Source organism: Arvicola amphibius, chromosome 8, assembly GCF_903992535.2.
Source record: "Arvicola amphibius chromosome 8, mArvAmp1.2, whole genome shotgun sequence".
NCBI classification, from domain to species: domain Eukaryota; kingdom Metazoa; phylum Chordata; class Mammalia; order Rodentia; family Cricetidae; genus Arvicola; species Arvicola amphibius.
In genome coordinates, this window is record NC_052054.1 from 30,596,227 (window position 1) to 30,612,151 (window position 15,925).

At 44.5% G+C, this 15,925-nt stretch overlaps 1 protein-coding gene across 3 annotated transcripts in view; it reads left to right on the forward strand.

The window, feature by feature from the left end:
• Positions 1 to 15,631, forward strand: part of Slc2a12 (solute carrier family 2 member 12) — a 54,985-nt gene extending 39,354 nt beyond the window's left edge. For all 3 annotated transcript variants that reach the window (XM_038339119.1, XM_038339118.1, XM_038339117.1), the window contains 3 exons: positions 347 to 469; positions 5,296 to 5,428; positions 14,870 to 15,631. In XM_038339119.1, coding sequence (XP_038195047.1) covers positions 347 to 469; positions 5,296 to 5,428; positions 14,870 to 15,023 — 410 coding nt within the window. In that variant the 3' untranslated portion in view covers positions 15,024 to 15,631. The remainder of the gene's footprint in view (positions 1 to 346; positions 470 to 5,295; positions 5,429 to 14,869) is intronic.
• Positions 15,632 to 15,925: the final 294 nt, after the last annotated feature.

Below are 15,925 nucleotides of genomic sequence, written 5' to 3' on the forward strand. Positions count from 1 at the left end.
AAGTTCACCATTCTGGAGCCACTAAAGTTGGGAATTTGGACGCGAGGCTTCTGTGCCAGACAGATCTTCAAAACTCATTCACAAGTGCCGCAGGCATTTTTCAGGGCTATGTGGTACCACCTCCTCTTCTTTATGATAGCTGTTGTCAGGCTCATCCAGTGTTTATCCTGAAGTCTTTCCCTTGGTGAGGAGGGGCTGTGCCATTATCGGGGCTGTCCTGTTGAAGTGAGAGATAGCCTTGACCTCCAACCTCAGAGTCAGGCACAACTTGGAGAGAGACCAGTGAAGGGGCATCATAGGGTCTTTGCTAATTTCACTGTCTCACAGTTTTTTCCCTTTTTCCTAGTGCCCTGGCTGTTGCTCAGTGAGATCTTTCCTGGCGGAATTAGAGGCCGAGCCATGGCCCTGACTTCTAGCATGAACTGGGGCATTAATCTTCTCATCTCTTTGACATTTCTGACGGTGACTGGTAAGAAGTCTTGTGTATTCGTGTCTTCATAAGCTTCATCAAAGTGTCTATTGTGGAGATTTTAAAACATACCCCAAAGTAGAGAGAGGCTGGTCCTGAACCAGCTATGTCAATTACCCAACTTCAGCAGCTTCCTGTCTTTGTTCCTTTCTAACTTCACCTGCTCCCCTTATCAGATAATTTTGAATGCTATCATATATATGTATTTTCTCCATCGAATTTCAGCATGGATCTCTAGAAATTAAGTTTGCAATATAATTGTCACCCTTAAAAATATGAATAATCTTCCCAAGTATCACTCTGTTTGTAAGACTTTAAGACAATTCTGAAGCCATTTCTGACAGTTCTGAATCCTCTCAGCCTCTGTGCCATAGTGCTTCCCCTCCTCCCCTGGGAACCAAGGACCTAACAGCTACACATGCACGTACTCAGTTCCTGAACAATTACCCATATACGTATGTTTTGATTCAGTCCCCTGGGAAACGGGGTCAAAATGACCTCTTACCTCATCTGATCTGGCAACAGCTCTCCAGCCAATTATTGGTAATAGCCCTTTCGAATAAGCCAATCACAACCCTTCTTGCTTCTATGGCCTTCTCCTATGAAAGTAGCCTGCACCAGCTAGTCGGGGTCTCTCGGCTTCCTGAATGCTGAGGGACCCTGTCATGACAGAATTAATAAAATCCTCATGCTTTTGCATCGGCTGTGGTATGAGAGGTGGTCTCTGGGGGCAACTCCTCCTCAGTGTTTGGACGCTAGAGTTCAACATGTTCAAATTCTACCTTGCAGTTATTTTTTTTTTATTCTTGCAGTTATCTCCAAATATGTAGTTTACACTGGGGTGGTATGTCTCCTCATTAATAGGCTGCGTATCCATTCTTCCTACTAGACTTTTACCCCCATCTAGATGGGAAGGGACTCACTGGTCTGTTGTGTGGATTCTTGCAGGATCTGGATCTTGATAGTTGGTTTTCAGGTCCCACGTCCTCTTGTCCTTGTGTTCCAAGTTTCTATGTCGATCCACACGGAGACTTGAACAGGGCAAGTCTCTAACCCATTAGCACACTCCTTGGTGAGTGACCACAAAATGGCCCGTCATCCTCCCAATCTGGCTGTCCCATCCCATCCCAGGCCATGTTGAGCTCCCTTGATGCTTACCACCCAGACCCAAGGTTTTCGTTCTTTCAGTCTGCCTATTTTTTTAACCTGGAATGCTTCTCTAAAGAGAGATTTCTCTCACTGCCACTTAGCTACTCTGAAGGTGTATCTTACATAAGGCAAGATGAGTGCTTGAAACTTTGATATTTTTAGTTCACTAGCACCCCCCAAAACTGACCGCCAAGTTTTCTGAAATTAATCTCTCTCTCTCTCTCTCTCTCTCTCTCTCTCTCTCTCTCTCTCTCTCTCTCTCTCTCTCTCTCTCTCTCACACACACACACACACACACACACACGCACACACACGCACTTGACAACATAACTAAAAAAAATCCAAACTGTAACTCATTTCATCATTCATTTCATGTATATATATATTTAACCTTTAGAAATGAATGCTTACTCAAGAGCATTACTATACACATATACATACATGTATATGTTCAGTACATCATGCTTTAAATTACTCTGGAAGTTGCTAATTAAATGCAGTTGGGTTATATATAAAATTTTTAAATGCTTGCATCTTAGAATTTAAGAAATAGTCCAAGCTTAGAGGAGACAAAGAAACTAGTTACCAGCATCAATGCTACGTCTCCTACCCTGGTAGTAAAAGGAAACATGCACCCTTCACCTTACACACCCACGCATACCATGTGTTATTTAATTAGAAAATATGCATGAAAAAATGGTGACACATTACCTGAATCTTTGCAGGAAGGCTGGCTGACATACTGGATGAGCTAAGGAAGAGGTAGACCCTTGAATGGGCTTTTAGCATGCTTCCTGGTAAAGCAAATTCTTTTTGTTTTTCAGTAGTGGTTGTCTCTTTTGAGAACCAACTATGACATGACTCTGCAGGATAGTCCAGCCTTGAACTCATGGCAATCCTCTTGCCCCAGCCTCCTCCCCCAGCTAGGATTATAAGCACAAGCTATGCATAACCAGATTCAGCACAACCAGATCCAATTTGTTTTTGAAGCCTGGAATGACCTAAAGTCTTTAGTTGACCTCCACCTGCACTGTCTAAAGATCTCTAAGAATTTTCAAAGATCAAATTCTTAAGCATGGATTAGAATGACTTAAAAGATACGAGGCTTTTCTACATATCTTATCTTGGTGATAAGCCTTTGGATACCAACATTTTAGTGAAACATCACCTGTATCAATGTAAACATACTGTTTCTGGTAAACAAACATTACACAGTGGGTAGTGAATTCAGTTCTGGGTACACTATTTTGAAAAAAAACTGGATGAAAATAGCAGTACATATTGGGCTGTAATATGTAATATGTAATAATGCATACCTATAAACCCAACCCTGGAATGCTGAGGTTGGGGGATGAAGGATGAGTTCAAGACCATCTGGAAAACAGAAAGACCCTATTTCAAAAGACAAACAAGGAAGGACTATCGGCAAGAGAGGATGGTCCAGATAATAAGAACCTGGTACCTATACTCTATGAAGAATTACTGGGAAAGTTCTGGGTCTTTGATCTGGATCCAAGGGCTCTCAAAGAAAGGGTGAAGATATAGACAAATATTTAGAGTGTGAATCACAAAGAGCAGGTTAGGAGGTATGACTCACTGTGTGCTGTCTACAAGACAAAGCAGAACATCCTGAAAGGCAGATTTGTGGTCTGAGTAAGGGAGATGGTTGTGGCAGTAAGGTCATGATCTCTCTGTTGCTGCAAGTGTTTGAAAAGAATGAGGAACAAGTTCAATGAGGTGATCGTTTGGGTTTCACTAATTCCAACTAATTCTACAAGTATTAGATTAAGCAAGCCACCTGGCAAAACAATGCACTAGCAGCAATAAAAGATCAGGGACAGGATTGATTAAAATTGCCTGAAAGAACTGCCTTGGCACTCAAGAGATGGTTTAGCAGTTAAGAGCGCTTGCTATGCAATTATGATGACCAGGGGTTTTATTCCAACATACACCTAACAAACTGGACATCTGGCACACATCTGTCACCCTAACTCTGACCTGGGGCAAAAGCAGAAGGATCACCAGGACTTGCTGGCTCCCATCTTAACTGAGAAAACATGAACCTCACTCAGGCTCTGGGAGAGACCCTGACTCAAAGGAATATGCAGAGAGCAATACAGGATGAGACCTGATGCTTTCAGACTCAATGTTCACACACAGACATCCACATGCATGCACACACGCACACATTTGTCTTCCTTTTTTCTGTTCGCACCTCAGCTCAGCTCACCCGCAAGTGGTTACTATGCTTAGATCCTTGCACACAGCAGCTATAAAAGTGACTTCAGTATATAATCAAGTCAGTTTTTCCCCTGACCAATTGTGATTTGTGATTGTAGCTGTTAAGGGCTATTTGCAAATCCTCCCTGAAGTTTGTCTTTGCGTATGTGTAAAAAGAGCTAGATACTTCTCCACTGTTCCCTGTCATCCTGGACATTTGCTGCTGGTCCAGAGGCCAGCACAATACAAATGGACAAACTTATATGCACGTGAATGGGGTTGTGTCTAGGGTAATGTACCCTGAACTTGATCAGTGATTAGAAAGGGAGTATATGTTTGTTTAGAAGTGGCCAAGAGAGCTGACAAGTGAAATCCATCAGAACATTGAGAATTGTGCTGATCATACTTCTTTCATTGGCCCCACTATGATGTTTTCTGCTGGACCTAGAAGGAAGCTTTACAATATGTTGCCAGCTATTAAGAATGGTGAAATAATGCCAACATGAAACAATTTATTGAAATCAGAGTAAAAAGGATGAACTCATTTCCAGAAATGTCCACCTGCACAAATATGTCATTTACAATGGACAAACTACAACAGTGGTGATCCCTAGAAGGAGTCAGGGGAGGGTAAGAGAAAATTGGCCTTGGGTCTTTATAGACTTCCTCATCGAAGTTTTATTTTTGCAATGGTGATGTTTAGCTTTAATTGCCAACTTTATATAACCTAAGAAATACCTTGGAAGAGAGTCTCAGTGAGGGATTGTCTACTTTGTGTTGTTTTGTAGGCATGTCTGTAGAAGATTGACTTGTCAATTGATATGGGGAGACCCCGCCCAATGTGGGTGGCATCATTCCCTAGGCAGGGGATTCTAGACTGTATAGAAACATGCTAGTAGTCTTTAGTACAGGAAGCAGAGTGAGAACTAGGAAGGAAGCAAGCAAGGGCCCATGCATTTATTCTTGCTTCCTTTGACTGTGGACATAATACTTTAAGTTGCTGCCTTGACTTCCCCATAGTGATAGATTTTACAATTCCATTCCATAATGTGGAACTGTAAGCCAAATAAACCCGTTCTTCTTTAAGATGCTTTATTCCTAGTATTTTATCCCAGCAACAGAAATAAAACTAGAACATAAATGAACATGTGCTCTTTGCATTAATAAAGATATATTATCATGTTGAAAAAGAAAAAATGTGCACCCAGAAAATATCTTTGAGTTTAATTTGTGATGTTTAAAAGACAGCTTTGCATTTTGCCTAAGAAAGCTGGGGTAGAATTATAAAACAAAACAAAAAGAACTTGGCCACATTTTGAATTGGTGAATCTTGTTTCCATGGAGACTACTAGCATGTAGTAGCTTCCTATAGGATTTGAGAAGGGATGTTCACAAATGGGATCGGTGATCAGTGCACACAGAATACATACCTAATCATTTTCTTTTGTCTTCTGTAGATCTTATTGGCTTGTCATGGGTTTGCTTCATATATACAATCATGAGTCTAGCATCCCTGGTTTTTGTTGTTCTGTTTATACCTGAGACTAAGGGATGCTCTTTGGAACAAATATCAATGGAGCTAGCAAAAGCGTAAGTACCCTATCATTGCTTGTTGGTCAAAATACAGTTGTTATATTCAATTAAATATCAACATTTGAAGTTATTTTAGGATATTCCCATTTCTACAAGACGGCTTGCATAATTCCAGTTCCCTAGCCTTGTCTCAAATGTGTGTGAACTATTGGTTATCAATATTAAAGGCTTTACAAACTTTATTTAGTGGTGAGCAAGAATTCCAAGCAGGGCATGGTACTATATGCCTATGACCCCAGCACTTCGGAGGTGGAGGCAGGAAGATTGAGTTCAAGGTGATCCTTAGCTATGTAGCATTTCGACTAGCTTTATAAGACGTCATCTCAACCTTTTTCTCTCTCCCAAGACAGAACTTTTTCATTTCTAACTCCTCACCCAGTAATCCACCTTTGTTTGGGGTACTAATGTGACACTGGGGTATGATGCCCATTCTGGGCTAGGACGATAGATGACTTCCGCCCTTCGTCTACAACAGGCTCAGGTGTCTTTTGATCCCAAACACTTAAGGCTACAATTAGCAGAAAAACTCTTGGTCCTAAATGTCTGTAATTCTTTATAAGGTGGCACATTCAAGTTAATTTTAGCAAAGGTAAGGAGTGTCTTACATGATTAGGTGTTCAGAATTAAACTCTAGGCATTTAAGTGGATTTCACATGGGGAGATGAGATAAATAACTTAACCGGCAAGTCGGCCAGGAACAACTGTCAGAGGCAGGGCAGAGTTTTAACTGATCAAACTCATGGCCTGAGGGAAGTGGTGGCTGCAGTCTAGGAATGAAGGGAAACGTGTTCTTAGGATTAAATTGCAGTGGAATTGGGGCCATGCTTAGTACTGGGCTTTACTGCAAAGGAGAAAACCACATTATTTTTTTTTAAGAGGTTGTGGTTTTCCTCTTAAAAAATAACGTCCCAAGCACTGGGTATGGTCACAGAAATTGTGACAGCGACACTTGCTTCCATCTGAGGGAAGCTCCAGGCTGAGAGACGAGCCAGTGGTAGGACAGTGTGTGCAGATGCTCGTGAAGGCCGGCCCTTAGTGCCGTGCTAGCCAGGGCTGGACTGAGGAAACTGGCGGGAAACAGCTGCTTCATTTATGAACCTTGACATGATTGAAGTCTTTAAAATAGTTTATTTTGCTAAGGAAACACAAAACAAAACAACAAAAAACTTTCCTCAATTCAAATCATAAGTTGGCTGTGTCAAGTTTCGGGTTGTGCTTTCCTGCAGATGAGGTGATTTTTAAGAAAATCAAATGAAAATGATAATTTATAACGAAGCAAATGCGGTTGTGAGGAGGCTTAATTGATTAGGTAACGTGCACGTGGAGTTTGGGCATGGACGTACACATTCTTCCTCCTACCTGCTGGACAGCCTTTAGCCCAGGTTTGCTTTTAGTCTGAGGCTCTCAAAACAGTCTCTGCCTCCCAACACCCACCGAGTAGAGCAGGTTTTTATGGAGGGTCATAAGATGTAGCTCTGTCCACAGTCTATCACAGTTCATGCAATAGGGAGGTAAGGATGAAAATGAGCGAGACATATACCGGCTACCTTCATCACTGCCTTGCTGACTTTGTCTTCTTGGCTGGGCAATAGCCACGAAAAAAAATTGAAGCCAGGTGCGGTGGAGCGCACCCTTAATCCCAGCACTTGGGAGGCTGAGACAGGCAGATCTCTGAGTTCCAGCCTAGCCTGGTCTACATAGCAAGTTCCAGGCTGGCCAGTGCTATACCGTGAGACCTGTTTCACCACTCCTTCCCATCCCCAATAAAGAACCGAAAATTTACGAAACAGCAACAGAAGCTGTTTCTACTTCAGGTGGTAAGCAAGATATCAGATCATTGCAGTAGACTGTGTTGGTTAGCACAAAGATAGATTACTCTTCTTGTTAGAGGATTTCATTGTATAAAAGTTTCTCCACCCCAAAGGAGAGAATACCAGAGCTGAATCTTGAGACATTTTGGTAAAGAAGATATTGGTGATGGGGGGTAGGGTCATGTATAGGAATATTGCACTCAGAGCTGGGCTATGAAGGTTAATAGGTACTTGTGAGCCTGGGCAATGAACCCAGAACCAAGAGGAATCAGGAAGGGCCTTTGTCCATCTTGGTAAAGAATTTGAACTTTATATTAAAGGCAGTAGTGGTTTTTTTGTATATTTTATGCATGTGTAGTTTGTGTGAAACATGCATATGTGTTTGAATACTTGTGTTCATGAGTACATACATACATGGAGGTCACAAGAGGGCTTTTGGTATCTTTCTCTATTACTTTCTGCTAATGGCTGTCACTGAACTTGATGGTCACTGTTTTGGCTAAGGGGGTTACCCCTCAGTGCTAGGGTTGCAAGCATGCTTAGCCACACCCAGCTTCTGTGGGAGTACTAAGGGTTTGAACTCAAGTCCTCATGCTTGTGTGAACAATGTTCTTACCCACGGAGCCACTGCCCTGGCAGAAGTGTTTAAAATAAAATGGTATGGAGTGAGCAGAGTTTAGATGGAAGTTTATTTCTGACAAAGTAGAAGGAATGGAAAGAGGAGTCACTGAATGAACCTACTGGAGGTGGCAGAAGGGAAGGTATGAAGCTGGTCGTAGTGTCGCAACGGGGCCTATGAAACTGGGACCTGCACAGGAAGGACAAATAGGGGGAAGAGGGGATTAGAATTGCTCACAGGCTTTCCAGAATCAACCTGCTATGTATGCAGTAGTGACATTCAGGGCAGCAAGGTGTCGGAAAAGAGGGGCAGGTTTGGGAGAGGGTCTGGTGGGGGTTGGGGTTGGGCCCCCAAGTACCAATTGTGCAGATCCCCTCTGAGAGGCTTATGAGACACTCAAGTGAAAATGGGAAAGGAAGGCCAGGATGCACAGACGTCTAGGACTCAGGAGAAACTCTCTACAGATCTGGTAGTCGGCACAGGGACATAGGGACGTGTCATGTGTGCAGTGGCGGGATGAGAAACACTTTGGAGAATCATCAGTGCAGAAGTGGATATGATTCCATGGCTTGAGCAGGTGAGAGACCTCAGGTGTGCACTCCGTTGCCTTCACAGTGAATTTGATTTGTGTGTATACGCTTCGAAAAACCCAACTCCTAACTCAAGACACAAAGTGTGTTTTGCAAAGGTTTGTTAAAACATCTTGTGAACCACAGTGAAAGACTGTTGAAGGGAGAGCAGGATTGAGCTGCTAGGTGAACTGCTGCTTTCATTTAGCAAGGTGAACAAAACTAAGGCCTTATTAACATACCAATATTTCCTTCAGAAAGCCTAACTTTGAAACTCTTTCTCATTAGGCAGCTTTCAAGTAGAGTTGTCAAGTAAAGCAAACTGCAAATCATGACAACCTGAAGACAGAATCTTTCTATTTAGTGGGCTTCTAGAATGTTCCTGTAGAGAGTAGGATTTGGGTATTTAAAACTTATTCAGCACTCTGTGTGGGGGGAGAATATTAAGTGGATACACGTCTGGCTTGCAGACTGTCTGTGAAACCACATTTGGTACTTTTGAGTCATGCAGTTTCTCCAAACCTTAATCCAGGCACTGTCTGAGACAGTCATGCATTGACAATTAGGAGGGGATCAACGTCGAAGTCATTGTGACCCCTCAAAAGTACTGCAAGTGAAAACAGATAAGGAACCTGGGACAGAGAAATAGGAAGATGATGGTGTGCCAATCTGTGCATTCAACTCAGAGCAGCAGCAATCAGGTGCCTGCGGCTGGGGGAAACCCCACGCTGAGACCTGAAAGGAATAAGAATTTGGCTCTTTAGCTCCCGATTACACAACATTAAAGAGCCAGAAGCTTCTCTCTGCTTGCTGCAGTAGGTTGAGAAATGCTTTCAACATGAAAATGTGTAAGCAACCTGAATCATGTAAACTGACAAGAAGCGTTCGAAACAGTTAAGCAAGCTTCCCTGGAGAGAAATGCCAACAACAAGAAATGGTGATCTGAGTAGGGTATCAAATTAACTAAGGATATGTAGGGCAGTGGAAACCCCGTGGAACTTGCTAGTGCACAGAGACTCAAGTAAGCTTGATCGAGGAAATCTACTGCTGAGCCCAGGGAGTCTTTAGGAATTTAGAAGTTAATAAAACAAATGAATCAACTTTTGATCACCAGGGAAACCAGTCCCCATGTGTAAATCCCCATAGCGCTTTCCTGAGGACTAAGAAAGGAAACTATTTATAATATCAAATTAATTTTAAATTCGATCCTGCACGCTGCTTAATATTTTCCTCTCCCCTATTTGGAGTTGGTCCCCACCCCAGCCCCAGTTCTTACAACGCTGAGAAAACAAATAGTCTTCCAAGGAGGCCAAGTTCCTTATAAAATAAATAGCAACTCAGCCGAGAGCCAGGAAATGTAGCTGCCATCATGTACTGTGGATGGGCTTTGTTTGGAATCTCTCCCCTGCCAACTACTACCCCGAGGTGTAGCATCAAATTTAAAGTTCATTTGATATAGGGATGCTTGCAGTATTTACGTTTTCCAAGTGGGATTTTCCTCACTCTTTCCGCCCCCGGTCAGGCAAGTGTTTTATAAAGAGTTTAGCACCAAAGCCTTTGTACTGTCGCCATTAATGGGCTGTGTGTCCATCCCTGTATGCAAACGGGCAGCTTCTAAACACGGAGAGCTTGGGAGGTGGCTCTGTCAGAAAGGTGCTTGCCATGCAAACCTAAGGACCTGCTTGATCTCCAGCATCTGCGTGAAAGTGGGCTGACAGCCATGAACGCCTGTAATCCCGGCACTGGGAAAGCCAAGACAGGAAGCTGGCCAGGTCTGTGAGCTCCAGGCTCAGTGAGAGGCCCTGTGGAGGAGGGAGTGGGGAGGGACGACGGTCAGTGTTGACCTCTGCCTCCACAGAAGCGTGGGGGGGAAAAGCGCACACTAACTGAGCATCTATTATGCCCCAGCCACTGGTGTAGGTGCTGCAACCACATTAGCAATGAGAAAAACAAACAGATACACCCAGGACAATGACCAGGCGCTGATTAGCTTCTTAGTGGTTGGGGTGGGGCAGGCTTCAGAAGGCTGTACTGAGATGACCTTTAGGATACAGTCTGGGTGATGAGAGAGCGAGCCCGGAGGTTGGGGCACAGATAATGCAGGTAGAGGATCGTTAGTACAGAGGCTAACTCAGGAACAGGCTCGGCCTGTTTTTGGAAGGGCAAAGCGCTCCAGGTCAGAGCCACTGCGATTGATAAAGCAGGCTGAGCAAGGAGTTGGCTAGTTCTCGCTGGGTGGGAAAGGACCCAGAGTTTTAGCCTGGACAGTGGCATGACATGACATGACATGACCGACATTTCAAGCCAGGTGTGTCGTGAGCATGTGCAACCACCTGGCAGCATGAAGCTGGAGAGACTCACAAGCACAGGGCTGGCCTCAGATGGCCCTTCATGCTACCCGGCAGCGGCAGATATCACTAGTCCCTTAGAGTCTTCTGTCCTAGCAGGGGTCACACCAGCAGCCCTTCAGGCTTGAAGAGTCAGCTCTGTTTCTATGACATCAGCCCCATCGTTCTGGTGTAGGAGGTCCTTTTGGTTATGTGTTGCTTTTATTGGTTAATCAATAAAGAAACTGCTTGGCCTGATAGGGCAGAACTTAGGTAGGTGGAGAAGACAGAACTAAATTCTGGGAGGAAGGAAGCAGAGTCAGAGAAAACGGGCATGGAGTTGCCAGGTCAGACATGCTAAATCTTTCCCAGTAAGCCATGACCTCGTGGTGAATACAGATTATTAAAAATGGGTTAAACCAAGGTGTGAGAGTTAGCCAATAAGAGGCTAGAGATAATGGGCCAGGCAGTGATTTAATTAATACAATTTCTGTGTGGTCATTTTGGGTGTAAGTTAGCCGGGCGGCCGAGAGGAAAAGCAGGCCCTCTCTCTTTTCAATATCATTCCTCATCTCTTCTCTCCTTTCCAAGACTTCCTGTTTACTCCTTCACTCTTTTTTTTTTTTTTTTGCTGGTGTACTTTCCATCAGTATAAATAGAAACTTGCTGGGATCTCCCCACTTACCCCGTCCTTTTTTTAATGATAGGGCTCTATGAATCCCCGCCTGGTCTTGAACTCATTATGTAGTTGAGAATAACCTTGATCACCAAGATCCTCTTACGTCTACCTCCCAAGTGCAGGGGATTGTGTACCAAGTGTACCCATGTGTACATCCGTTTTACGCAGTGTTGGGGATTGAATGCAGGGTTCCCCGGATGCCAGGCAAACCTCTGCCAACTGCACCATTTCTCTCATCTTCTAAAAAGGGTGTGTTGGTGCCATTTTTCTTCCAGATTTGCCACTTCTCTATTTCTAACAAAGTCCTTTACCAGTCCTGTGCATTTCCCCTCTCATGAACGGCTCCAGTGAGCCTTCTATGGCTACCACTCCCTGAATAGAGCTAACGGAGGGGCCAATTCTCAGTGCTTGTTTTAGTGGAGTACGCCATCCTGAAGTAACAGCTTTGCCCCGTGTGGGGACCTCCCTTCTGATTGTCGCATTTCTCACCAGACGCCTGTCCACACCTGGTTCCCTATTTTCTCTGTGAGCTTGGGCTTCCTCTCGCAACTTCTGTGTCTCACTCATTACTTCATCCGGGTCAGATCATGCCCTCCGGACCATATGCCAGGAGTTGGAATCCACCTGCTTTGATCTCCCTCCTAAACTTGGGGCGTGGCTGCTCACGTCTTGCTTACCTCTCTTCTCACGCTAAGAGATAAGTTAAACATGCTAATTCCACCCATGGCGGCCCAGAAAAGTCCGTCTACACATTGGCTCCAGACCTAATTTCCTCCTTGTGTGCCAATGTCTTCCTTTTCTTTTGCTGCAGCCATGAGCCAGTCTTTCCCTAATCTCTCCCTCTCATGCCCCGCCTCCAGCCTTGCTGGCTGCTCCTCCTTCCACAGGCGTCCATTTCTTCTTTGCTCTCATGGTCTGAGGTATCACGAACTCCTTTCTTCACTGGTGTAGTTACCTACCTGGTCCCCTTTTCTTTCCTTTCCCCCACCCCATTCTGTTCCTTTGTTCCAGTCCCCTAGGGATTCATGATGTAGAGGAAAAGCTATACAGTTTATGCTTTCTCCTCCCCGCCCCTTGCTTTAGTGGCTTCAGCCACCCTGACCTGCGGAGCGCAGCAGGCATACTCAAGGCAGCAACTATTTGTTTGTGCTTTTCCCCTAGGTGGGTATCCGTCTCATAGTGCCACCTCCCTCTTTTCTTGCCAACCTACTATAAATCAGACTTTGCATTTCAGTTTTTAACAAGAGTTGAAACATTCCTTTGGCTTATTAGCTATTTCTCATTATGTTTAATTCCTTGAGAGTGGGGGGGGGGGTGTTTTACTTTCATGGGTGTATATGTACCACAAAGTCTTGCTGCCTGCAGAGGCCACAAGAGGGCATCAGATCCCCCTGGAACTGGAGCTACGGACAGTTGTGAACTGCTGTGTACTGGGAAGCAGGCCCAGGTTCTCTTGCAGAGAAAACAATCTTAACAAGGAAACTCCGAGGAGCAGGATTTTTTTTCACTGTGTTCATTCTGGTTCCTCAAAACCTAGAACAATGATCCCCTGGTTTGTCCTGGCGGCGCATTGTTGAATGCATGAATAAACAAACAAAGGAAGTGGATATAGGAGTGAGGCATGGCCAAGATAACATCTCAGCTTGAAGTCTGAGAAACTGAATGAACAGTAAAATGGGCCAGCCTGGAGGGCCCCAGGTTTCAGGGGTAGCTGGAATCATTTTGGATGGATTAATTTGGAGATGTCCATTAAGACACTAAATAGAGACACATTTGATAGGCAGCTGACTGTGAATTCAAGTCTGTAAGTCTGTATAGAGTTAAATGTGGGAGGCCATTGCCTCATGAAACAGAAGCAGAGAAGAATGGGGCCCGAGACTGGAAAAACCTTCCATTATGCCAATATTTAGAGATAAAAGAGATTGCTGGGCAGTGTACAGAGGCAGATGAGTCTCTGTGAGTTTGAGGCCAGCTTGGTCTACAAAGTGAGCTCCAGGACAGTCAGGACTGTTGTACACAGACACCCTGTCTTGAACCATCCCCCTCACCGCGCCCCCCCCCCCCAAAAAAAGGAAAGAGGTCACTGAGCACCAAGAAGCCGATGGTGAAGATGGAGAAAAGCCAAAGGAACCACGTATTATTAAAGTCAAGTGTTCCAGGACGGTATGGGTTGGAAAAGACAGGAGTCTCAGTGAAGCAGGGGCCAAGCTGACTGAAGGGACAGAAAAGAGAACCCAGGTGAAGACAACCCTATGGTTTTGCTGTGAGAACAAAGGTACTGGTACTCACCATGGCTACAGACCACCCAGGGACCTGCCGACCTGCTCTAGTGTGGTGCTAGACACATCTTCAGCCTTCCCCGCCCAGGGCTTTGAAGCCCCAGAGTGCTTGTCACCTCCAGCTTCACTTCTCTTCCTTGGCTTAGATTCATTGCTCCTCAACCCATCCACCCCCACCCAGTCTGTCATTCAGGAAAACCTTTAAGACTTCTCAGTTTATTTAGAACAAATGGGATTCGACCAGTTCCTTTAGGGTTAGGGACAAACTCTGAAGTAGGACGTTAGGACCCACTGCCACCTGTCGCAGTTCCCCAAGGAATCTGACTTTCCTACTCTTGGAGATACTTCCACACCATCTCTCGCTTTCTGTTGTGACTTTTAGTTGGTGCCATCTGTGAAGATCATGCTTCCAGTAGCCCCTGTACCATGGCCAGAAACCAGTCCCTCTAAGTACTGGCCCAGTGTATTCTGGGAATCTGTACAAGGATTCCCAACTTGAACTCCAGTTGCTGAACAGATCAGCAATTCCTGCCTCAGCTACCATCCTGTCTCCCTTTTATTTTCTCGCCAGCACACCTTCAAATTACGTGCTTCTGAGCTTGTCCTATGAAAGCACAAGCCCCTTGGAAGCCAGAGTAACATCCAGCTCCACCCACAGTGCCCGCTGTGACCCGTTCCCTTCCCTGTGGAAGAGAGGAAGGTTCAAAGGCATTCCCTTCTGTTAAATACAAGGGAAGAGCATACGGTGGAAATCATGTGCTGTTGATGGAGAGCGAGGCAGACTAGAGACACAACGGGGAGCTAGACAAACGCAAGACAATGAATCTGGATGGGACGATCATGACTCCTTTTCTGTGGGTAACGTTAAAGTACTCCTGGAGTCATGGCCTGTAATACGGGATGCTGTGGCCCCGTTCTGAGAGGACAGCTGCCTAACTCTGTTCTCTGTAGGAGACTGCCCCAAGGCTATAGGTACACATCAGAATTCTCAGCACATTAAGGCTTCCCCATGAAAATGTTTTTTCCATGACCTAAACCATGACAACCCCAGGGTGATTTTTAAAATAATAATGCTGCAGATTTCTTTCAAGCACAATATAAACCAAGAATGACATTTTCATTAGCGCCTCTCTCTCTCTCTCTCTCTTTTTCAGGAACTATGTGAAAAACAACATTTGTTTTATGAGTCATCACCAAGAAGAATTAGTGCCAACACAACTTCAGAAAAGAAAGCCCCAAGAGCAGCTCCCAGAGTGTAAGAAGCTGTGTGGCAGGGGACAGCCACAGCAGCCTTCTCCAGGACCCTAAGGGGCTCAGATCCTTACACGTGGTGCTGTGGCAGAACCTACTACAGGGGGGTCGGCCATGGCTTCTCCTCAGTGTCACGGAGAACTTTTACATGGACACCCTGAAATTAGAAAGACAACCTTTAATCCTCTTCCCCAAATGGGACCTTTGTCAAAAGGTAGATGAGGCATTACCAATGCCCTAATATATCAGGTTTTAAAAAAAAAAGAAACAATAACAAAATCCTGACAGGTTCAATACCTTCTATGTTCTCCCCAGTGCAGCCTTTGAAAGACGAAGTTCTAGTGACAAGGCCAGCCATGCCAGTCACAGCTTAATACTTAGACACAGAAGCATTCTGGGCGGGTATTCACCATCTTTGCCTCTGAAGCCACCCCTTGCTCTGGGTCCTCTGTCAAAACACGGCGGATGATTCAATTGCACCTGTGTTGTAGAGTAGGGACTATGGTGTCCTGGGAAGACTACTGACAACTCAAGTCCACCATTACCAAGATTACGTAGCTAGGACAGCACACATAATGAAAAAGTCAATCAAAATAGCCTTTTTAAAATTTTATGTGCATTTTAAAAAATGTTAAAAAAATAAAGCATTTTTCCGTTTTTTAAAATTAGAAAAGTCAATTTAAAAATCCTTGGGACCATATTTATTTTGAAATACCTTAGTGAATATTAGAAAAGAAGTCTGACGTGGGTTATTATTTATCCAGATCTCTAAGCACGTAGGTTTAAGTTATAAAGTCAAATCTATAAAAATTGTGTCCTGGGAACACTTCCGTCATAACCTGTAGCCACGCACAGCTGCCTGCCATTCTCCCCACTCCTCAGGAGTCTCTCTACCTCGGGCTACGGCAGGCTGCTTCACTGCTCCCTTTCAGATGAATGCAGACAGACTAAATGACACT